The 23,864-nt window shown below is 44.6% G+C and overlaps 2 protein-coding genes across 2 annotated transcripts in view; one reads left to right on the forward strand and one right to left on the reverse strand.

Annotated features, from left to right (window-relative positions):
• Nucleotides 1-1,691: 1,691 nt before the first annotated feature.
• Nucleotides 1,692-8,831, forward strand: ARL1 (ADP ribosylation factor like GTPase 1). Its single transcript, XM_014595246.3, has 6 exons — nt 1,692-1,878; nt 4,516-4,653; nt 5,361-5,442; nt 6,681-6,792; nt 7,509-7,687; nt 8,466-8,831. The coding sequence occupies exons 1-6, from the start codon at nt 1,707-1,709 to the stop codon at nt 8,494-8,496; spliced, it is 714 nt and encodes a 237-aa protein (XP_014450732.2). The 5' UTR covers nt 1,692-1,706; the 3' UTR covers nt 8,497-8,831.
• Nucleotides 8,832-9,646: 815 nt separating this feature from the next.
• The window catches only part of UTP20 (UTP20 small subunit processome component), a 102,080-nt gene continuing 87,862 nt past the window's right edge, over nt 9,647-23,864 (reverse strand). Inside the window, exons 53-62 of the mRNA XM_006261164.4 lie at nt 21,584-21,653; nt 20,256-20,438; nt 18,786-18,917; nt 16,735-16,867; nt 15,393-15,589; nt 14,923-14,994; nt 12,891-13,160; nt 11,601-11,727; nt 10,389-10,534; nt 9,647-10,275 (exon numbers count right to left, since the gene is read on the reverse strand). Coding sequence (XP_006261226.2) covers nt 10,120-10,275; nt 10,389-10,534; nt 11,601-11,727; nt 12,891-13,160; nt 14,923-14,994; nt 15,393-15,589; nt 16,735-16,867; nt 18,786-18,917; nt 20,256-20,438; nt 21,584-21,653 — 1,486 coding nt within the window. The 3' untranslated portion in view covers nt 9,647-10,119. The remainder of the gene's footprint in view (nt 10,276-10,388; nt 10,535-11,600; nt 11,728-12,890; nt 13,161-14,922; nt 14,995-15,392; nt 15,590-16,734; nt 16,868-18,785; nt 18,918-20,255; nt 20,439-21,583; nt 21,654-23,864) is intronic.

A 23,864-nucleotide genomic window follows, 5' to 3' on the forward strand; every position in this document is an offset into this window, starting at 1 on the left:
TTCAACTGCATGAAAGATGGTTCCAAAGAGAATGGAGCTGGATCAGTGACAGATAAGAGAACAAGGAGCAATAAGGTGAAGTTGCAGCAAGGGAGGTTTAGGTTAAATATTAGGAAGAAACTTCTCATGAGGAGGGTAGTAAAACACTGAAACAGGTTACCCAAAGAGGTGGTGGACTCTCCATCCTTGGAGGCTTTTAAGACTTGGCTATAAAAAAACATTGGCTGGGATGATCTAGTTGGGGCTGGTCCTGCTTTGAGCGAAGGTTGTGGTTCTGTGAATTTTTTTTATTTTGGCAAATAATTCTCACTTGTGCTAGGACTCTGAATGCCAAGGAAATTTTAGACATGACCTATTCACTTCTACCCCAATGTGAATGATGATGCTGTAACTTCACACTGTAGTTTATTACTTGGATAATCAATTTTGTAATAATCTGCATAATTTTAACCAAGGTTTATATATAGTGGTAGACCCTATTAAGTTAGTTAAAACAAGCATTAAGTGAAACCATTCTTCTGCTTTGCTCTTTTTCTCTGTTAAAACATAGGTTGTTTTGCTGTTCACTTCTGGCCACCTTCTATCCAACACATTAACATTTATTAATAACGTAGGCATATTTATCAGGATTATTTGTTATTTCATATTATAACACAACACTAATTATTTAGAATCATATTATTTCTATTATCATTACACTATTATGGCAGTATTATTACACTAGTATTACAGCATTATTATTATTATCATTACTATTTCATATTACACTAGTATTAGTATTACAGCATTATTACTATTACTCTTACTGCTAGTTAATATTCTAAATGATAACAATGGTACCAAGTGAACTGTAATTATCATTTAGACTAGAAACTTTTTAGGGCCTTTTAGGGAATCTTGTTTTAATAATTGGCTGTGTATATAACATGTTGTAAAGGCTGTGCAGATGCATAATAGTATTTCCATCCAGAAAGTGTCAGCACTACCAGCCAGTCCTAGTTAAAGCAGTTCCAGGAATAGCTTGGAGGGAGAAAGAAAGGTAGGAAGACTTAGCATTATTATGTTGCCTTCTTTATTTTCTGAAATGAGTTAAACCTTGATGTCACTGACCCTTCCTGAAATACCTTGAAAGAGAGCCACAATTTAAAAAAAAACAGTAGTAAAGCCCTGGGGTTTGTGTTAATTCTGCTTTGATGCCTGCTTTTTTGTCACTTGGAACAAGAACCCTACCTGTAGCTTAAAACTCACTGAAACAAGTATGGGTCGTTGCAACAGCCACCGCACTTAGTTACTGTAGGGGATTCTTGCTGCTACGAAATTAAGGGCATTGAGTGGTACCTGGTAGCGGGCTGATCCTTACAGACCAAAGCCGAGCAGCAGGAGAAGCGCCCATGGCAGAGCACGGGCACTGCTACGCCTAGGTCACCCCGCCCAGCGCTGAGGACTGCGCAGCTCCCCGCCGCAGCCCGGGGGCACAAGGCAGCGGCGCCGGCTCAGGCGCACGTACCAAGACCCGCCCCTACCCTGGTGTCATCACCCTCCCTAGAGCCGTCAGCCTTCCTTTATGCCCCGCCCCCTCCCTCGTGACGTCACCCTTCTTTGGAGCCCCTCAGCCGGCTCTAGAGCCCGATCCGCGGCGGCAGATTCGCGCTGGTATTATAGCAACCAGCAAATCTCCTGGGACGCCGAGGGGGAGCGGAGCGCGCATGCGCAGACCCCCCGGCCGCCCTCGCCGTGAGTCCCGCGCTACGTCTGGCGGCTGGAAGGGGCGGGGCCGGAAGGGGCGGGCGCTGCGCTCACCTGGCTGCGGAAGCGCTCGACGTGGAAGCAGCAGGCGGCGGCCTCGGTCTGGTGTCGCGGAGCAACGGCTCGTCATGGGTGAGCGCCGGGGCGGGCTCCTCCGCCCTCTCCCTGGCGGGCTGCGCTGCCGCGCTCTGTAGAGGCCCCGCGCAGCGGCCAGGGCCGTGCCGTCCAGCCCCTGCCTCTGCCCGGCCGGGCCTGCCCCAGCGCCTTCCACCCGACCCGGGCGAGCCCGGGCAAGGGTCGCGCCCCCGTCCGCCGCCCAGTCCGGCCCTGGGATGGGGCGGGCCGGGGGACGCCCTCTTTCCTGACCCAAATCCATGCCCCTGAGCGGAGGCGCCGGCCGCTGGGGAAGCTGCGGCCTGTCCCTGGCTGGAGGGTCGGGGAGAGGCGGCAGGGCCATGTGGTAGCGATGCCTGTGTCCGGCTCGGGGCATTTCCCAACTTCGGGGCTTTGCTGCTTGCCTGCTGTCCCCCTTTCTGCTACCTTGTGTGACTAGATGCTGCCTCAGAGGCTCTGGGCTTGGCTGTAGCCCAGGCTGGGGGGTGCCGGTGCTCCTGCCGAGACCAGAGCTGCGGGGTCCTGGCCAGAGGGCCTTGCCCTTCTGCTCGCGGTCAAGGCAATTGCCAGATTTGGGGTCAGGGAGGAAATTCACCCCATGGTGTAGTTGGTACAGCTGTGGGGGGTCTTTGCCTCGCTCTACCTAGTCCTCTGCTGGGCTCTCTTGAGCCTATGTTCACCTTCTACAGAAGCAGGATGTTGGTTGCTGTGGTGGCCCTGCTTTACCTGGGGCAGGTTGGGCTGCCAGGTCTGGGCTGGGTTGGGGTGAGGGTGGTCTTACGTAGTTTAGAAAGATGATGGATTTGTATAGGGATGATCCTGCCTCAGGAGGGGTTTGATCTCAGGAGGCCCCTTGCAGCCCCACTTCTCTGGCTCTAGGACTCTAGCTAGGAACCTCTGGGTTTCAGTCCCACAGAATGGAAACCCCCATCAAAACCCACAGCTGTGGCAGCAGCCAGCAGTGTCCCAGTCAGAGAAACTAACCAGACAAAGCTGTGCTAATGCAAGGCCAGGTGTAGTCAAATGCAGACTGTGCTTAGTGATGGTCGTTTGTGGCATCCCAAATCATGGTGCTAATGTAGTGCATGCCCAGTTTCATTGCACGTGGGCTGTTATGGATGGAGCGCTGGGAGTGCTGTGGGGCTTTCACATTCTTCTCCAACAGCTACCACAGAAGAGCAAGTGGAAGACGGAGTAGGATGCTAAGCTGAGATATTTCTCATTAACTTTTATAACATTATAGCGGTTAATGCTTGTGGGTGGGGATGGAGAATTATTGTCTTACAACACCATGCATGTCTTTAAACTACTAGTCAGGGAGGATTTTTAATAGTTCCATGATTTCTTTTCTTCTGTGTCACTTGCATCCACTAAGTATAGCATGGTGCCTGGCCTAGATACCATTTAAGCAGGGTTTATTCCAACAGCTAGCTTAACAAATGGATTGGAGCTTTTTATCTCCCTAAAGAAATCTAATAGCCCACAGTTGCCTTGGGTGATTCAAAGTTTTTTATTAAATAAGCATCTTATAGATTGTTAGGGTGAAAGTTAAAGAGAATGAAAGTCACAAGGCAATAACCTGATGCATTTAAAATAGCTGTATATAGCACATAAACTCAAAAGTACTTCAAGATTAAATCCTGGCGTTGAAGGTAATATGACTCGCTTTTTTTTTTGTTCCTGCACCAGCATAACAGTGTCCACCAGAAAGCATTTCCCTTTTGGAGCCTAAAATATTGGGCAGGTGGTATTTTGATTTGACAAGGAGTTGTCTTCTCTAAGTACAACCATTTAATATAAAGCTTCATCTGGGAATTCCATCTAGTAGTATCTTCTGGAAAGCCAAATTTTGAACACTTACTCCAAGACTTAAGGTGACAGTTTTTCTAGTTAATACTTGACCATAAAGATTAAAAAAACTTGTGCCCAAAAGGAACCCCTGCTGGGCCATACTAGCTTGTTTTCCTCTGCAGTTGAAATGTAGTCAGGTAAAGTTACTACTTAAGTCAGAGGTTTCCAACCCCTGGGCTGCAGCTCAGTACTGGGTCACAAAGGGTTAGCTGCCAGACTGGAAGTCCAGAAGTGACCAGCATACTGTGGAGCGGTAGCCAACCCTTTTTTATACTGAGTATGTATGCTGGTCCGCAGTCTAAAAAGGTTGGGAACCACGGATTTAAGTCACCTCTCTGTTCAGCCAGGTTGCTTCCAATCTAGATGAGCACTTCTAGAGATGGATGGAGACTTGAATAAATATATTAATGCTGTTCCATACTCTTTTTAGTTTAGCAGGGAGACTGTTGTACAGTTAACACAGATGCAATTAGAGGGAAGTAGAAGTGCCAGAAATTAGTTATTTGTCTCTCAAAGGTAAAGTAGCAGTAAATGTTAACTACAGCAGGAACATTGGCTGCTGCAACCTGATCTAGCTGGCTGAAGTGGAACATCTGGAGGCAAACAGCAAGGGTATGGATGGCTGATCAGGCAGCTAACTTAGCAACAGCTTGAGCTGGATCCAGTTCTGTCAGAGGGAAAAACCCTAGTATTGTAGCAGTACTTCCCGTTGCTTAGCGTGACGTATCAAAGCTGTCAGACTTCCTGGTTTTGTTTCTACACTGTACGGAAATCTGATTCTACTCTGTTTTTCCTTTTTTTTAGGGGGCTTTTTTTCAACCATCTTTTCCAGTTTGTTTGGCACGCGGGAGATGAGAATTTTGATCTTGGGACTTGATGGGGCAGGAAAGACAACAATTCTCTACAGATTACAAGTTGGAGAAGTTGTTACCACTATTCCCAGTGAGTGAGCCCCCATCCCCTCCCCCTGCAACCTGTTTCACTACAAATAACTTATATTTCTGAAATGTGCACATGTATAAATTGTGTTGGCCTTATACTTGTTTCAAAGGGTTTCAAGGTTTTGGAACCTAATGTTGCATTAACAGTATATGGTTACTATTGTGTGCTGTGGGAGCTCTGAAAGAAGTGTTGAGACTTGCTTAAATTTTACCGTGATTTTTTTTTTAAGTAAGTTCCTATTTGCAGGATATAAATGTGGACTAAGTTGTAATGGTAGTTCAGCAAAATCTGGGCGTGAAATGTAGCTTTAAAAATGAATTCTGGAGACCCTGTCTCTGTTCCTCATATCAAACTGCAGGGAAGGAGGTATGATAAGCCTATTCTTACTGCTTTATTTGATGGCGAAACCAGCTCTCTGAGTCTTAGTTACAGTTATGTCCTGTACATATATTGCTTTTTTTGTAACTTTGAATTTATTTTTCTTTTTAAAATACTGCATCTTCGATTTCACTTGAAATATTCTTTGAATGCTTATTTGAAGCTGTTACAATCTGTTGAGGCACATACTTAAGTAATTACATAGGCTTTTAAATTGGATTCTTCAAATGCGATAAGTAAAATATTGTAACACCTGTTTTATTAGAACCTTGTTGGAATGTTTTTTTCTCAAAAGCAGCACCAAAATGGTCTCTCTCTCTCTCTTTCAGCAATTGGTTTCAACGTTGAGACAGTAACATATAAGAATCTTAAATTTCAAGTCTGGGATTTGGGAGGACAGACAAGTATCAGGTAACAAATATTATTTTAGCGTTGCCATTTCAGTCTTAATAATTTGAATAAGGAATAGGGCCTGATAATTTTTTTCAGATGGTTGAGTACTTGAAATTCACACTTGGCTTCCAGAGTACTTGGCACTTCTGAAAATCAGTCTGAGTTGGTTTTGTAGCCTGTTTTTGTTCAAAAGCAGCCAATCAATATGAGAGACTGCTGTCTAGAAAGCTTTTTAGTCTTTTACGTAATAGAATTAAAGGTTGCTATCCCTATTTTAGATACGAAAACCAACTAGAAAGTGAACCCATATGCAAACAGAAGTACAGGTTTCCCTTGCCAACTGCTGCAGTTAAGTTCCTGAATGTTCCCGTGGTTGGCAAGACAAAAGGCTTATGGGAAAAATGGCAGGTGGTGGGCTGATGTGAGGCCATGGAAAACCCTGGTTACTCAAAACTGTGTACCATGATAGCCAAAATGGGATATAGATTAAGTGTGGATACTTGAAACTGGTTCTTGAGGGAAACCTGTATTAAATCACTTTAAATAACCTATTATCTTAGGCAGTAAGTTGAGAGAATATAAACTAGTAGTGCTTACTCTTAATTGCAGACTTGTTTTTTGTTGTTGGGTTTTTTTTGTTTTTTTTAAATAGACTATAGGAGTTGGAAGTAAGGTTTTCTCTTGGGGACCTAGGTGTGTTAGATGAACTCTTTTCTCCCTCTCTGCTAAAGACGGTTACTGCTTTACTTGGCTGCAAATTGCTCTTGATCCTGAGGAAAACAGTTCTGAAATGACTTTACCTGTGATCCTTGTTAGTGGCCAGTCTGTTTTAAAAGAGTTGCTTAAACCACATCTTTTGCCTGCTTAGATGTTCTACCTATTGTCTGAACAAGAAAAATCCATGGCAGAGTTAATGTTTTTACACAGCTAGGCTTTTGATAAACATTGCAAAAGCTAGGGTCAGAAACAGTGGACTGAGATTTGCTGTGTTTTCCTCCTTTCAATAACTAAACTTCCTTTGGCAGAACCTTATTCTCCCAATAAATAATTATGCTCAAGTTGTTTTGCCCTCTCCCCCTTCAGGGTTCTTTTCCTTCCTTTCTGCTACTAGTTGTTCCTAGTGTCACTTTCCTGGGAGAAAACTGTGCCTATCCCTGGGTAAAGTGGGTTTTTCAAGTTATGGCCAAAGCACCAATAAAATTTCAGGTGTAAACATGAATGACACCCACCCTCCTCTTCTTTTCCCCCCACATTAGGCCATATTGGCGATGTTACTACTCAAATACAGATGCAGTCATTTATGTAGTAGACAGCTGTGATCGAGACAGAATTGGCATTTCAAAATCGGAACTTGTCGCTATGTTGGAGGTAAGGAATAAAAAAAGGATGCTGTTTATATAATTAAAATGATAGCTATTGTTTGAGGCAAGATTTGTAATCTAAAACAACAAGTGCATATCTGCTCTTGGAATCAAGCTGCAATTTCCTCACTTATACTCTCTGAACAACACTGTGCCAAATTTTTGGTTGTGGATGTTCTGCAACACACTTAAATGCTTTTCTCTATTCCTTGCATCTTACCATGTTGCCAGGTTTGACTATAATAATCTGTTTAATAGAATGGCTGGCTACTAAAATGTTTCACCACTCAGGGCTGACTGCCAGACTTGCATTTAAGTAGAACATTACATCACAAGCAAGGATGATGGAATTGGGTTTTAGTAGGTAAGCTTTTGTTGTAAATCTTTAAATCCATGCGTAGACTTTGTTATAATTTATAGGGGAAATAAAACATTCTGTAAGCAGTCTCTAGTTACAAAACTGATCCAAGCAGTGTTATGTAGGCAGTAAAGTGGGTCTACATCAAACTTTAATTGTTACTTGATTTGTAAGCCCCAATCTGTCTTCTGAAGGGATTTCATAAAGCATATCAATGAAACTGAAAAAACAATACTCAGTCTAGTCACTTTAGTTCTTAGTCATTACATAAGTTTTTGCTGCATTAAAACACAACTGCATGTTTGTTTAACCCTCTTCATGGGGGTGGGGGGAAGCCCAGTGACTTATCTGACTTTCTGTTTTAGGAAGAAGAGCTGAAGAAAGCCATTTTAGTGGTGTTTGCAAACAAGCAGGACATGGAACAGGCCATGACTCCTACAGAAATGGCAAACTCGCTTGGACTACCAGCTTTGAAGGACCGAAAATGGCAGATCTTCAAGACTTCTGCAACCAAAGGCACTGGGCTTGATGAGGCCATGGAATGGTAAGGAGCTGTATCTGTACAAAATAAAGTTAGTGATCAAGTCTTTCCTGTTAATGCTAAAGCTGTGGATTCCTGAAAGGGAAATGTGCACTTGTCAAGTACACAAATATACTTGAGGACAAGATGAGTGACTAGACAACTGGGAATCATGACTTAAAAGGAAAGAGTGAAAGACTTGGAACTAAGTCTGGAGAAGCAAAGACTTGATTAGTCTTCAAACACCTGAAGATAGTTATGAAGAGGATGATGGTTAGGTTATTCTCTGTGGCTGCAGGGGACATTTTTGTTGGATATTAGGAAGCTCATTAGAGTGGCTGAGCATTGAAGCAGGCTACCTGGAGAGGCTGCTAAATCTTATCTTTGGAAGATTTTCTAGACCAGGTTGTCTAGCATGGTTTACAGAGGGGTGTTCCTGCCTTTTGGGCAGGAGTTGGACTAGATGATCTCTTGAGGTCCCTGGCCAGGCCTTTTATTCTGTGATCTCTTCAGTCTCTTCTTTCCAGAGTTGAATTTGAAAAATAGAGGTCTGACATTATGCTGTCAATTGTAAATTGTTTCAAACCTACTCTTGTTCTGTTCACAGGCCCTTAATGGGAATGAAAGATTTTTAAATGTTTCTTAGCTTCAATAGCTGACTCAGTGTTAATAAACACATCTTCCATATTGTTTTGATGCTTTTAGTTAAAAAGACACCAATAGCTAAGGCCTTCTGAATACAAAAGGGGCTGGAATTGCACAGGAATAAGCGCCACTAGTAAACCAAACTTTTTCTCCACAGGCTGGTGGAGACGTTGAAGAGCCGACAGTAAGCAGACTTTTGACCAATAAAATTCAGTTACATCCAACATCCCTCTTTCTGCAGTCAAGCAAGTTTAATGCAACAGCTATTGTAAATAGGACTGACTGAATTTGACTTCTGTAAAAAGTGGATAACTTATCTTGAATTGCGAACATACACTGAACAAACTGAATGTCTGTGTACATTATATACTGCATTGTCTTGCTTTCCTTTGTTTTAAAGGTATGTACTTATGTTAATTTGTATGGAAGAGAATTAGAAATATTTGCTGGAGTTTTTCTATTGTTTTGAATTCTAGTGGCTATCTTATTCATGTAATAACACTAATAAAATCTTGACCTGTCATTAGGGTAGCCTAGCTTCCTCTGTTGTGTATATTTCCCCCCCCCCCCCCTCCCCTCAATGCCTGTGAAATTTGAGATTAATTATGACTATAGCCAATACACTGCTGTTAGTTTTCTACTTGAAAGATCCCTTTTCATCAGTTCTGAGGCTAGGAATGAAAACTGTGTGTAAAATAAGGGGAGTTTCCTACATTTAATGTGATTACTTATTTATTATATAGTAGGTACCTGAAGTATAGCTAGAGTATCTGGCACAGGTACCCAAATGAGCAGAGTAGTTTTAGTCCATATCTCTGTCACTTCTTTGTACCACTTCAGCCTGGGGGAATGGTGGAAATACTTTCTTCCTTTTTCCCCAGCCACTCAACAGTACTGCACCCTCATACAAAGAACTAGAAACAGGTTTGACGGCATTCTAACTACACAGCCACATACAGCTAATGTTGGTTTAAAGCATATCAAAAGGTGTCTTGCCCATACACAAAAACTTCAATGGAGGGTAATCCACCAGTGCCTCCGAGAAGCACTATAGTAGGAGTGGAAGACAACTCTTTGTTAGTTTTCTTACCAGCATTCCCCCTCACTTGCCCAGAGAGATTACTTGATAGTCTTATTCCAACATACCGTATGCCAGAAGTAGTAGCTTACTTTTGCTTGGCTGTAGCCTGGCCCCCTACATCCTTGAACCAGAGATACAAATCCCCCAACCTTTTATTTCCTGGTACTGGCTTTAGAGTTCATATATCTTAGGCTACTGAATAAGATTAAGCCCTGGGGCTTTAAACATTGCTTGACACAAAATGAAGCAAACATACATGAATTCCAGTGTGCTTGCAGCACATTTTAATTAGAAAAATCCATGGTATTGGTACATTAAACTGTACTCAAATCCATTCCATAGTTTATTAATGCACAGCAAACCAAAGGCTTTGGCTGGACTAATTTAAAAATTAGTCCAGGCTGTAGCTCACTTTTTTTTTAAGGGAGGAAAGCTCAATAAATGGCTTTATGTAAGACTTGAGGTGATTATACAGATGCCAATGGACATTAAAATTACAAATAAATACATCTTTAAAAATAGCATCATCAGTTATGTTTGAGGAAATTATGTTCAGCTACTGATATCTGGCTGCAACAACAGTTTTTGGCGTTGGAAATTTCCAGAGTCCTAGCACTGAAGTTTAAGTCCTCATGAGTATACACTACTGCAGTCCCTTGGTGACAGAAGCTACATATTAAATATATACTCCAGATATCTTGAGTAGGCTTGTTGGGGAAAAAAACTGCCTTCATTCTACCATTGCCAAGTCTTTCAGTGCATGACTCCTTGGTTTCTTGGCCTTGTATCCAGGCCTCAAGAACTCTATTTTTCTCTTCTTTGCTTCTATTTTATTCTTATGTTTCTTCAGCTTCTTCCTGGCAGCAATGTCAGGGTTTGCTACAGTCTGAATAAAAAAAGGAATAAAAAATTACTTTAAAAATGCAGTTCCCCAAGTCTGTCTCCTCATGCTTGTTAACTATTTCTTAAGCTGCAAATAAGTAGGAAACAAAATCTTACCTGCAAAGCCCTCTGTTTTTTCCTGATTGCCCTTTTCTGATTGGCCTGTTTCTGCACAGAAGCAAAGGCAAGCGAAAAGGTCTCCAGGCCAACTAATTTCTTAAGCAGTTCTATAATTTCCTGGGAAAGATTCTTCAGCGTTGGATCTGATCAACCAAACAGAAAACATACTCCACTTAGTCCTCACACACCCTCAGCAAATTCAGCTGGTATGTTAGTGATTTCATTCCAGTTGTACCAACACACAAAACAAAGATAATTGAGATAATTGTCCCTACAACTCTCCACAATATAAAACATAGCTGTCGAGGTCAATTCAGTACTGCAAGTCACTATTTTCTTCAAGAACACTAATCTCAAGAGACACTGGTGTATTGACTCCACAACTAATGCAGTGGGCCAGAAATGATGCAATGAATTCAGGGAGGGGACAAAGCTAACTACACTGTGTGTGGCAGGTAGGAAATGTCAGTAGGGTTTACTTCTTCCTATCTAACTTGTCTAGTCTCAGCTCCATATGCTAAATATGCCATCTCAGTCAAGCCTCAGCACTGTGTGTGTGTGACATGGGCCATACATGCCCAGACACTGAATATGCCTCTTCTGGGCCCCATGTCTTAATCTAGCAGTGTGCACATGTTGGGGGAGCTGGGGAAAATGTGTCAAGAAAATACTTTTAAAACCAGGTCATTGGGGAGGCTTTGGGAGCACCCTGACCAAATTACCTCAAACTTGTAACTCTACCCCAGGCCCTATAGCAGTAGAAAAGTTTTCAGGGCATGCTGCCCCTTGGACTGTGAGTTCAGAGTGCTTTAAAAAATGCAATCAGTTTTGTAAAGAAACTACTGCAACTTTAATTAGAGAGGGCTCACTACCCTCAACCATGTTTTGTTCTTCCTTGACCACCAGTGTTGTACCTCCCAGTCAATGCAAGTCACTAAACTGACCCCTTCTGGTCAAGCTTTACACTCTTGCCTTTAAGACCCTCCTCCATATCTGCCCTTGTCCTTTTCTGGGTCATCAACTTCACTTCCACCCTGCCAACAGGATGTGATCCTTATCTAAGAGACATGTTGGGTATATGCTAATTGGTTGTAATTCACTGAATAATGGCAGGTCTCTGAAGTCAAGTTACAAGGCAGGGTATGTGTTGGGGCTGTCTCCCAATAGCATAAAGCAGAAATCTGTCATCTTAACACAGAAACAGCATACCTTGCTCAGCATATGTGCTGCTCAGCTCTCTGTGCAGTGGTGTGATTATTGTTGGAAGATATGACTTGATCCTGTCTTTTCCCAGATCCATTGCTACTGCTCCAAGAAACTTAAAGATGCAAGTTCTCTGAAAACACAAACATACTGGATGGAGAGACTGGAAGGAAAACACTCATTTTATTGTCCCAAAGAGATGTTCCATGCACTTCAACACTAGATGAGCATGGGTCTCATTCAGACACTTAGTAAATAATTTGCATAGTCTAGTTAGGAGAAAGGGCTGAGTAACCATTTTACAGGTCTCACTGCTGCTCAGCTGAGCAGCCCCTGCTTCATAGCTATGTGTTATAGTTACATTAGGCTGTTCACTATTTACACTCAGGTCACAGTCACATGAATGGAGAGGTAAAGCTCAAGGCATAAACATGGGGCAAATTGCACTGTGGCAGCTGCACACAAATAAGCAAGCTGACCATTTAAATGCATTGACAAAACATGTGGAAACTGCTTTGTCTAGGGGGAAATCTGCTAGTGCTGGGTTTCTAGAGACTCGTGTCCATTGTGCATTTGAAGAACAACTTGACTGACATCCCACTCTGCCTATCGCCTTAGAAGACAGGATTAACAGACTCTGTGTCCGTCTTCTGCAAAGAGGCAGTGGAAGACAAGGCAATGTATTTTCAGGGTCTTTCTTGCTTGTGCTTGCTTGCTTCCTCTTCAGTTCTGTGCTCTGGAAGGCTCAGTCCCTCTCACATCCACCTTCCTCATCTTTTCCGCCTCAGCAAGTACAATTCCTCCATTAGAAAGCTCCACATTCCCCTGCCTGCCATGTATCAATTACCATTCCTCCCTGTCCCAGGGCCGGTTCTTCCTCAGCTTGATGCAATTAATCTTCTCTTAATTCTTCAGCCCCCAGGAGATGTATCTACATTAGTGTTCTAGGTTGAGTCAGGCCATGCAGCCACTACAGACACATGTCCCAAGACAAGCACATGTCCCACATTAAAGAAACATGGAATGTCCAGACTGGTATGTGCCAATATGCCAGCCAATTCACTCAAATTCAAAACTAATGCAGACAGAGTGAAGGTCCAGAGGGACACAGGGCAAAGACAGAACCTTGCTTACTCCTCCTAAGAGTTCCTACCTCTCAGCAACTGCAAACTTCTCTGCCTCCTGACAGCCACCCCTAATTATTTCCCTTGGAGTTAAAGGCAACAATGCACAGCCTTCCTCACCGTGTAGTATCTTGAGTCAAAGGAGTGAGGGAACAATGCAATTCTTACTTACCTTTAAAGGGCTTTTAGGGGAGTACGCTGCTTCTCGCTTTGCCATTAGGGAGAGCTTTTTCATCACCCATAACAGTGTGGCTGGCCTGCTTTTCTCTTCTGCTTCTTCACTGTCCTTCTCTTCCTGAGCTGGAGCTTCCTTACCTTCAACCTCAGAAGCATCCTGTGCTCCTGTTTCACAATCCATTTCATCTTTGCCCTCCTCATCCTTCTCTGAGTCAGGGGCCAGAAGATAGAGAACTTTGGCCACAAACAGCAAATTCTTTATAACCTTCAAAGTTAAAAAGACCAGTTAGTCATAGCAGTTCCCTGAGATGCCAAAATCAACCCTGAGGTATCAAGGAATTGGGTGTCTGCTTCACCAGCAAGGTTTTAAAGTTCATCCAGCTTGAGGGGATGTGACTGACTCAGACCATTGCACAAGACAGAGTTATTCTATGATTCACTTAGCACATACATCTGACTTTAGGCCCAGTTCAAAGCCTGCTGAAGAAAGTCTTTCCCTTAGCTTCAGTGGGCTTTGACAAGACAATGACATCAAGGCCAAGCAGCTGAAGCAGTAGGTAGCAGCATGTAGCAGAGTTAGCTCCCCACCTTTTCAGAGGCTGCAGCATGCCCTGAGGCCAAGGATGCTATCTATGGCTGTCCAGCAACTTCCCTAGATAGTGACCATCATCCACAGGGGGAGTAGAAAAGCCCTTGATTTCCCTGTGATATTCTTGTCAGTCCCTCTGCCAGGGGACCCCCATGCACCCTGCCTTACCATGAACGGAGACTGGCAATAAAGGGGTAATGACCACATTTCATCTCAAACCAGATTCCAGTTGAAATCTGAGCACCAGATATGCATATGACTCATGTCAACTGCAGAAGTGTAAACTCACAAGGGAACAGCCAGGCCACAATTCTCTAGCATGCAAAGTGGGGGAGGAGGGATAGGTGGCTGTGACAGAACTCTGCTGCCCCTGTATGCTAGGGCTACCCAGGACAGTGGCAGGTGGCCTCTCAGGAACCTGTCATGGCAAAGCCCTACTCCAACATACCATCTCCCCTCTTCATGGCAAAGCCCTACTCCAACATACTGTCTCCCCTCTGCACTGTGCCTTGCTTTGCTCTGGCTTTGAACCTGGCGGTAGCAGGCAAAAGATGTAGCAATGCCACTTCTGGAAGCTTAACTGAGTTAGTGAGTTACCAGCACAGAAAGGATTTGCCAGGAGCCATCTCTGGGACACCCTAAAGCCATTTGCTATCCTCAGCAGAACACAGAACTTGCCCTGGACTTTGTTTGAACATGCTGTCTTTGTTCAAATACAAGATGAGGAGTTTTCTCCCGTTCAGCATGGGGGGAAAAGCCCCTCATCTTGGATACAAGTATGGGGGTGGGGTGCAGAGTCAGAGCCACAGCAGCTGTCTGCCCTCTTCAGCCTCTGCCCCCTCCTACCCCTTACTGTCAGGCGTGGCTCCATCTCTATTCACTCCCAGGGCACAAAGCACATGGAAACTCTGCCCCTGCTTGCCGTAGGACACTGCAGCATGGGCCAGGCAGAGACTGCAATTCCATGTGCTCTGTGCTTGGGAGGAAATGAAGCTGGAGCCACATCTAACAGTAAGGGCTGGGGAAGGGGGCAGAGGCTGTGGAGACCAGGCAGCAGGGGGTGTAAGCACTGCAGTGGGGGTTGACTGGCTGCAGGGGGAAGACATGGGAGTTGAGGTGGGGGCACAGGGCAAGGGGGCTACCTGATCCTCCACAACCCCACCTGCCCCCCTTCCACTGCTGTAGCAGCGGGGGGTTCACATTTAAAACAACCCTCCAATAATTAGATTCTACACCTGGAAAATTATAACACATTTATAAATGTCAACATATAGAATCTAATTGGGGGAGGGGGGTGTCTTAAATTCAAAGTCATTTTGGATACGGGTAAATACACCATTCACAATTAACTTTCACTGGTTTAAGGCACTGGTTGGACATTCTGCTTTATGCCCAAGTCGCAGGCTTGGAGCATGCCCATAGGGGGGCTGACTCCTACCTGTTCCCCAAGGGACTGATCCAGAAATTTGGACTGCAACTGGTGGCAGAACGCCAAGGCGAGTTTCTTCATCTGCAGAGAGAAAGAGGCAGTACATTTATAAAGGGGGCATCACACAGGGTGCCACATAACTCCAGGGATTTACTTTTCAGTGCTACAGGGAACGCCTCCTGAAGGCAAACAGGAGGCAAGCACCCAGCTAAAAGTTACTTCTGACAGTGCTCAGCACTCCTGCTCAGAGATGTCCTTCACAACATCCCTGGGGTCTTTGAGCAGATCCAGGTAAACACCCTTGATGCCTATGAGTGAAGCCTGCTCAGGTGTGTGAAATGACTGGGGGTTAGCACCTACACAATAAAAAGGAGCCAGCCAGCCAGGCAGTTACCACTAATCTGCATTCCTGCCTCCAGAAACCCCATCCAGACACTGGCCTGGCAGGGAGCAGAAGGCATTAGTGGCAGTATCCCAACCTTTTTGTCCAGCTCATCTGTGAGGAAGGTGGATGCTGATGGCTCTGACACGGCACTTTTCTTCTTTCCTGCCTTTCCCTCCTTCCATTTGCTGACAAGTTTTTCTGGCTTGTGAGAAGCAAACAACAGACCAAAAATCTGAGCAGCAGTCAGCCACACCCAGTTGTGAGGATACCGCAAATGGGACTGGACATGGCCTTTAGGAACAGGGAAAAGGAAAGTCATTGTAACAAATGCTAATACAACTGTTTGGATATAAGGGGAAACCTAAGCAAGTACCCCAGCCATGCAGCGCATGTACAGTGCACATACATAGGGGGACTGCAGTTACCACAGCCCATTCTAGTCAGGGCTATTGTATGCTGTGCTGGTTCTGCATTCAGTCCAGCCCTGAACCCGTAAGCATCTAATAGCCTCCACCATGCTACCACCATGTTCCCAAACATACCACCTCTGGTATTCTTAAGTGGTGCACATGGTTCATTACTGTTCACTAACTTTTTGTGAGTTGCAAAGGTGTCAGTCATTTTCAGTAGACATTATGAAGTTATAAGTCCTATCACAACTGGAAATCTTACAGACAGGCTCAGCCAAGAAACTCATAATTGCCCTAGAATGGAAAGCGAGTTGTCCTCATACTGTTAGAACTAATACCTCTCATCAGGCACAGATGTAAACTACAGGAAAGCATGCGTGGCCTCTGCCCCCCCACAGGGCTTCTGTTTCCTGTATAATTTCTGCACCTCCGGCTTTGTCATCTCTTATGTTTAACAGCTATGTTATTTTTGAAGGGTACATTAGATCAGATGCAGGTCCTCTGCTACCAACAAGCAATCATATATCCTGCACACAAAGCAGCAAGCTGAACATCTTAGTGCACCACTTATGGCCCCATCAATTCTATGAAATTATAAATTCTATAAATTGCATGCTATTCTAAATTGTACTATGTGAACTTCCATAATAGCTCTAGTGCTGGATCACGTCATATCACTGGCTGTTTCATCAAGAGAACCTGATATTTCTAGGAGAAATGAAAGCTTGAAGAGGATGCAATTACAGCCAAACATGTACCAGTTTGAATCCACTTGCTCTTTAGTTTTCCAAAACACTTCCCAACAACCTGAGCAGGAAGCCATAATGCTTTGTCAGACTATCTAACCTTTTTTCTATTAGCATCTTTTCTATGCATTTTCTATTATTATTGCCATAAATTGGAGATCCAGTGACAGTGTGCAAACCTTATTTGACCAATCTTGGACAGTTACATTTGGGACTTCGTACATTTGTGATATCCCAATGATCTTCCTTCTAATAGAGTAGTAGTTACTTTTGTACTTACACCAGATATTGCTCAAAATCTCATTATGATTGGTTAACTCAATAATGTTGCATTCCTTGATTAGCTTTGTTATCAAAATAAGAAAACTGAACAGCAGTCTATCTGCAGCCTTTTCTTCAGTCTCTTCAGATATCTAAGAAGAAATGTAAATCAACACAGTTACAATGACTGACCTGGATTGAACAGGATGATTTCCACAGCATATATCTGACTCTTGTGTGAGATCTCTCATATTGTCCTCTTATTGACATTAAGAAACTGACAGGTTTATAGTATATAGTGTATATAGTACACAGGCAACAACTACACTAAAATATTTGCTTTGCAAAACATGCATCTTTGTAGAAGATTATTACATCAGTCATCTCTATTACTTATAGGCAATAGATCACTTAGTTCTAATGATTAAAATCAAACCTAATTCTTAGGATTTATCTGTATCAGATGCAAAACACTGATGTTATTATAGGGAGGCAACATAAATTGAATTTTAGTAAGCTGCCTCCTCAGCTTGATCAAGGCTTCAGCTATCAGCTTGACTGATATAAATAGTCAGCCTGCTTATCTACATAAGCATCAGGGGTATGTCACAGCACATAGTAGTGATTTGAGTATCATCAACAATGGCAGCATAATGGCAACTTCATCTACAGTCATCTCACATCACCCAGGTCTTCCTAGGTCTCTCTTATCTTGTTCAGAGTTTTGCCCTTCCTTATTAATTAAATGCATGGCAGCTTCCAATAACCTGTGACCAAGATTTTACAGTGATCACAGGCGGACTGGAATCAAAAGAAGTGGTGTTATTTGAAGCCGAATCATCACATGCACTAAAGCGATATTCAGCAACTGAACAAAAGGACCTGAACCAACTGTTTTAATGTATTCTATAGTTTTGACTAAACAGTAGTGTATTTCTGACCTTTGTGCATACACAGGAACTTTGGGTTGTTGACCCCCAGTTAAAAGGACATTAACTCAGTAGCCTCTTTTAAATAAATGGATTTTGAGTCATGTCATACTAAGGCCTGTTTCCCACCATTGTTTTATACTCTTATAACTTAACTTGCATTTGTTTAAATACATGTTTTCTCTTTTTTATTTCTGTAGGAAAGAGCTGCATGATTAGGCAAAGTTGACTGACCATCCACCAACAGCTATCAAACATAAGAGTCCACAAGCCAAAAGAGTATATAGCTTCACTCATACCTTTCCAATTACCATTCTTTTCCAAATGATTTTTTGTTATCTTAGGACAAATGCAGGCACTACTCTAACAAGTATCCAATAGGAAATGCAGATATCACAATGAGCAACAGTGACAAACTTGGAGTGGAGGGTGATGCACGAAGAGATGAGGGCTATAGTAACAGTCATGAGGTTACTCAGAATGGCTGTTTAGAAAGTGACAGTTCTCTTAACATGTGCGCCAGTAGGATCTGCTGAGACATGGGACGTACTGGTGCAGTATGCCGAAACACAACATTGTCTTGTATTGTACAGACATACCCCTGCTGCCCCCAACCTTAGCTGTGACTGGGCACATGAGGGGTTTCATTTACAGACAGAAATGTGATTTTAAATTGATGATGTTATCAATTAAGACAGTGATTCTCAACCGGGGTGTCTGGGCGCCCTGGAGTGCCATCAAATCCTTTGAAGGGTGCAGACAAATGAAGACTCAGGCTTGTCCCTACCTAAAGGATCCCTTCACCCGCAGGGCCCAGCCCTCTGTGAGGAGGTAAGCACTGTAATATATTATTTAGTCTTCTAAATTGGGTATCACAATTCACAAAAGTTGGGGGGGGGGGCCTTGAGTTCAATGGAGGGGTATTTCAAGTCCAAAAAGTTTGGGAACCACTGCTTTAAGAAGTAGTGCATATGGCCTGTCTTTCTCATCAGGCATTCTGATCAACAAATAGCATTAAAAATTTCCAACTATCCTAAATATAATCTTTGCTCATTCCCTTTTATTCTTCTCCCACACCAGGGTTTTCCCTTTGCAAAACCTTATTTCCCCCAAAAGTTGCATTCCTCGTAGAACAACTTACATCCTCAAATTTCAAAGGGTCAATTTCTTTTTCGATCAGCGGGAGAACAACTCCAAGTCGTCTTTGAAATTCTACCCCCTCGGCTTCCACGAACAAGCCACAGGCCTGGGCAGCTAACCTCCTGTGTGAATTCTGCCAATGAAAAGGACGACAGGAAAATCATAATTTGTAAAAGTCACTATTCTTCATATATAAAACTCTCAACTCTACAGTAAAGTCCAAGGCATAGGGTAGAACAGACAACATTTTAAAATCACTCATTATTTTGGGTTTTACCCAAACGAGGATACCTCAGAAGGTAACAATTCCTCCGAAAATGAACCTCCTTCACAGCTAACTCCAGGTGGGAACTAAGACACGTCACTAGTCACTTCTAAAAACCTGGACTCACAACCTGAAGTTGAATATTTGAGGTTGTCAGCTCTCAGCATGAGAGCTACACAATTCTCTGAGTTCCTGAATTCTGATGGTACTGCACAGAGGCGCTCCATTTGCCTGGTTAGCTTTTACAACTCTAAGGTCTAACATTTTAGATGGAAGAGTATAAATACATACATTTTGTTTGCATTGGTTAAATGGGAACAAATCCTGAAGTCCTCAGGAGTGCAATCCATGAAACTACATAAATCAGAACTGCAGGCCCCAAAGTATTTAACGGCTACATTCTATTAGCTAAAGGAGAAACTAAGCAGAAATGAACCAAAAAGTTCTGTAATCAGACAGCTACTAATATCAAAACAACTCTAAGGCTTTTGTTCAAACACTGTCCCAGAAATATTTAAACTTTGGGCAAAAGCTAAATAAACAGTAACGTTCTATACCAGGGGTTTTCAACTTTTTTGCATCATTGTACACCCCCCTGGCAGCCGGACATGGAGCAGTGTACCCTCAGCGGCCAAGCAACAGGAGGGGCAAGCAGCCAGACGCAGAGCGGCAGTAGCCACTAAATGTGAGCTCCCCCTATCCCTCCCCCAACCGGGTGGGCGGTGCCTGCACAACAGCGCAGGATGCTGCATTGCAGCACTCCATCCCCATCTGCCCGCGCATACCCCCTAGGGTCATCCCAAGTACCCCCAGGTGTACACATACCCCTGGTTGACAACCCCTGTTCTATATAAAAAGGTGACCTTTCAGAAAGTTATGAGCATTTAAAGATAAGGGTGGCTCTAGAGGAAGCCAATTTGTACTTTAACCACAGCAGCGAATGCCTGCTTGCACTGTTCAATCTTTGTGAGAAGGCATCTCTATCACTTCCTTCTTTCCTTGCCAGGGAGGAATGCACTTAATAACAGAACTTTAAAAAACTATACTGCTAGGACAATTATGTTCCTCAATCTCCGCCCCCTCACCAGCAACTCAATATACATTGAACGTGGCACCTAATCTAGCATGCTTAAACATATCTCATTTGCTTCAATTCTGATCTCCCAGGAAGAAAAGCCCCATGTGGTAAGTGCAGGGCAGCAATACCTTCTCACTGTTAAACCATGTGGTAACTAATGAAAACATCAGGTCTCGTTTTGTTGAATTTATCTTGCTGAGAAGAGATTTTCCCGCCACGGCTGCCATCTTCTTGCATTTTGCGGAGTCATCATTTATCATCATCATACAAAGAGGAACGAAAAATAACCCACAGTATATATGTAGTAATCCCTAGAAAGAAACATGAAACAATCAATCTACTCAGCGATTTCCAAAAGGATTGTGACAATAAAGAGACTTTAACTTTACAGTACATATAAACAATGGTATCTCTCAAACATGTTAGTGTTGCCCCACACTGACACAGAACCTGGTCCAGTTTTTGGGGCACTACACCGGGGTTTCAGAGACTTGACTGTTCTATCACAGACTATCTGTATAACCTTGGACAAGTCACTAATACCCAGATACTCAAAACTTTTATAGGCACCTACTGAAATCAATCAGCTTCACACCTAAATACCTTTCATGATCTGGGCCTTAGTTCCTCCATGCTTATAATTCTCCATCTATGCAATGGAAATATCAGCACTTCCCCAACTTAAAGAGGTGTGAGCCAATATACACTAAAGATGATGAAGCTCTGAGATACTGTAAAAATAGGAGCCATTAAGTATGACTAATAGATGGAAATACAAGGGGGGTGATTTTCCCATTAAAAATCCTCTCTCCAACATGGCTAAAAAAAACCCAACATGAGGTTGAAGGTTATAGGCCAAATCATCTAAGAGACGAAGAGCCTCTCAAAATGTGAGGGATGTGATTCTACAGAGAAATTCCTGAAAAAACCCAGCTTTACACAAGTCAATTTGAGTTTTATCTTACTTTCCTGAAAAACAATATTCCCAAAGAAAAGGATTAAAACAATAATCAGACTTTTAAATAGTTGAATTTTAGCTTCCACCTTAATCTTCAAGAAGCTATTGCTGTTCCATTATCCAGAGGTTCTGCTGCATCTGCGTGTAAATTCCCATTCTGCTATGTTTCATTTATGCTCTTTTAGCATCTCTTGCTAACCAACCACTTCCAAGCCCATACAGGTTCTAGAGCACGGAATGATATTTTATTTAAAAAAACCCACTAAACCTCACATGGAATCACTGAAAGACAAGTGTGAATCTCTGACGTATCATTTCTCTCATGCTTTGCAAAGCAGAACCAACACCAATTCTTTGACACGACTAAACAGCCCATTCCAGCTGGGAAAATGTGAATTGCCAAATGCATGTGGTTCTAATCAATCTGCAGACCACGTTGCTGGGTCCAGCTGAAAAGCAGTGATATTTTGTGATGATTGTAATTAAGACCTAGGTTACCTGAGGGAACATTTCAAAGAGGTATGCAATCATCTCCAACGCAGATTCTCTTCCAGTCTCATAATCATAACTATGGAAAAAAAATTAACAAGCAGGAGTGGGTTAGTGACCTCAACAATATGCTAGAAATTCACAACAGAGAAACTCAAAATGTTGGTAAATGCACATGCCAAACACCTTGGTACAAGCAGGACACTTGGGAACTTAGTTGTGGGCAGAAGAAATAAGCAAGTAGCATGCCCACTAATGTGCCCCTCCCACATACTTGGGCAGAAGGGGAAATGGGCAGGCCTGTGGCTCCATTGTCTCACCTCACTTTAATAGTCAACAAAGCTGAAACAACAAGACAGGCACTAGACTTATGAGCAAATCAGCATCTCCTGGAGGAAAGAGGAATTGTGCCCAGAGAGGAGGCCCTCAGAAGGCTCTCTGCCTCTCTCTATGTTGAAGGTAGTGATTGAAGTCGCAGCCTAGCCCACTTTCATTGGTTAGGCATGAAATATATATGCTTCCCCTTGGCTATCCTAGACTTCTTCAAATTCAGCTAGATCTTATTCAGATCAGTTGGTTAACCAACAAAAGCACACAATTAAAGACACCATTTGTTTCTAAAAGAGTACAAAAATGGAGACCAGATTGGTGGATGTATTGTTTATTTGCCACTGATGTCCTTTAATTTCCTTCTCACATAGTGCACCTTTTTCTTTTTCCATTATGAAAATCAGGAGTTGACGATCTAGATCAGGGGTGGGCAAAATACGGCGGCCCGCAGGGCCCCTAAAAAAATTTTGAAAATTAATATTTCTCTGTCTTTGGTTCTTGTAAAAAATGACAGGAACCAGGGGCAGTAGGACCCAGGAGAAGCCCGGTGGGCACCTGCAACAGCAGGGCCTACTCAGCCCCACCCTCTCCAGCCAGAAGCCCCTGGCTGCCCCAGGCCAGATCACCATGCCAGAAACTCAGGTAAGGTGGGCGGGAGGACAGGGAAGGAGCTGGTGCGGGGGGCGGGGAAAGCTGGCCCTCCCCCACCCCATAGCCAGTGCTCCCTGCTGCAGCTGCTTGCACACCACGGGGCTGTCCTGAGCAGGCACAGGCAGCCCCAGGTGGGCTGTGAGTGGCTGCAGCACAGGGCACCGGGCAGGCAAGGGGCCGCTTTCCCACCCCCCTGCACCAGCTTGTAACCCGCCCCCCGTTGCCAACCTAGGCCCTGCACTGGCTCCGGGCTCACCCATCAGGGCTGTTCCACAGCAGCTGCGGCCTCCCTGCTTGCCGCGCCAGGCAGAGTTGGCTGCTGCTGCCCACCCGGAGCTCGTGCGCTGGGCAGCCCAGAGGCGGCGGTGGCAAACTGCCTGGCGCGGCAAGTGGGGGGAGCCACAGCTGCTGCTGCCACGGAGCAGCCCTGACAGGTAAGCCCGGAGCTGGCATGGGACCCAGGCTGGCAGTGGGGGCGGGTTACAAGCTGGTGCAGAGCGCGGGGGGGGAAAAACAGCCCCTCACCTGCCCTGTGCCCCACGCTAGTCACTCGCAGCCCACCTGGGGCTGCCTGTGCCTGCTCAAAATAAAATGAGGGCTAGGGGTACATGGCAGGATGCCCTGCTTGTGCCCTTTGCCCCCCAGCCCTGCTGCCCCTACCCCCCAGCCCTGCTGCCCCTTGCCCCCCACCCAAACCCCCTGCTCCCCAGCCTGGGCTCTGTAGCAGTCAGCAGCTACCCAGAACCTGGGCCAGTTGCAAACACCTGCTACCTCTCCCTGCCCCAGCCCCTGCCTGTGCTTGCTCGGGACAGCCCTGTGCAGGCTGCAAGTGGCTGCAGCAGGAAGCGCTGGCCACAGGGCAGGGATGGGGCCGCTTTTCCCTGCGCTCAGCACCAGCTCGTTCCCTGCCATGGAGCAGGGGGTCGGGGCTGTGTGCTGCTCCCCACTTGTACCGTGGGGTTGGGGGGACACTGCGAGTGAGCGGGTGCACAAGGCCCACACCAGTGTCCTGGGGCCAGCACCGGCGGGGCCCAGAGCAGGGCGGAAGGGGTACAGGGTCCCAGCCGACTGGCAGGGGCTCTGTGGAGCCGGGCCAGCTCCCCCCTCTCCTTGCTGGTGCAGCCCAGCCCGGCTCCACAGACCCCTGCCAGCCTGCACCCCACTTTGGGCCCCACTGGCGCTGGCCCTGAGACACTGGTCCCGAGATAGTGAGCAGGGGGTGAGGCACCTGTCAAGGGGCAGGGCTACCCAAGCAGCCTTCGTCAGCTTGCCAAAACTGGGTAAGCGGCCCTCTTCCCAAATAATTGCC

Source organism: Alligator mississippiensis, chromosome 4 (genome assembly GCF_030867095.1).
Source record: "Alligator mississippiensis isolate rAllMis1 chromosome 4, rAllMis1, whole genome shotgun sequence".
Classification (NCBI taxonomy): domain Eukaryota; kingdom Metazoa; phylum Chordata; order Crocodylia; family Alligatoridae; genus Alligator; species Alligator mississippiensis.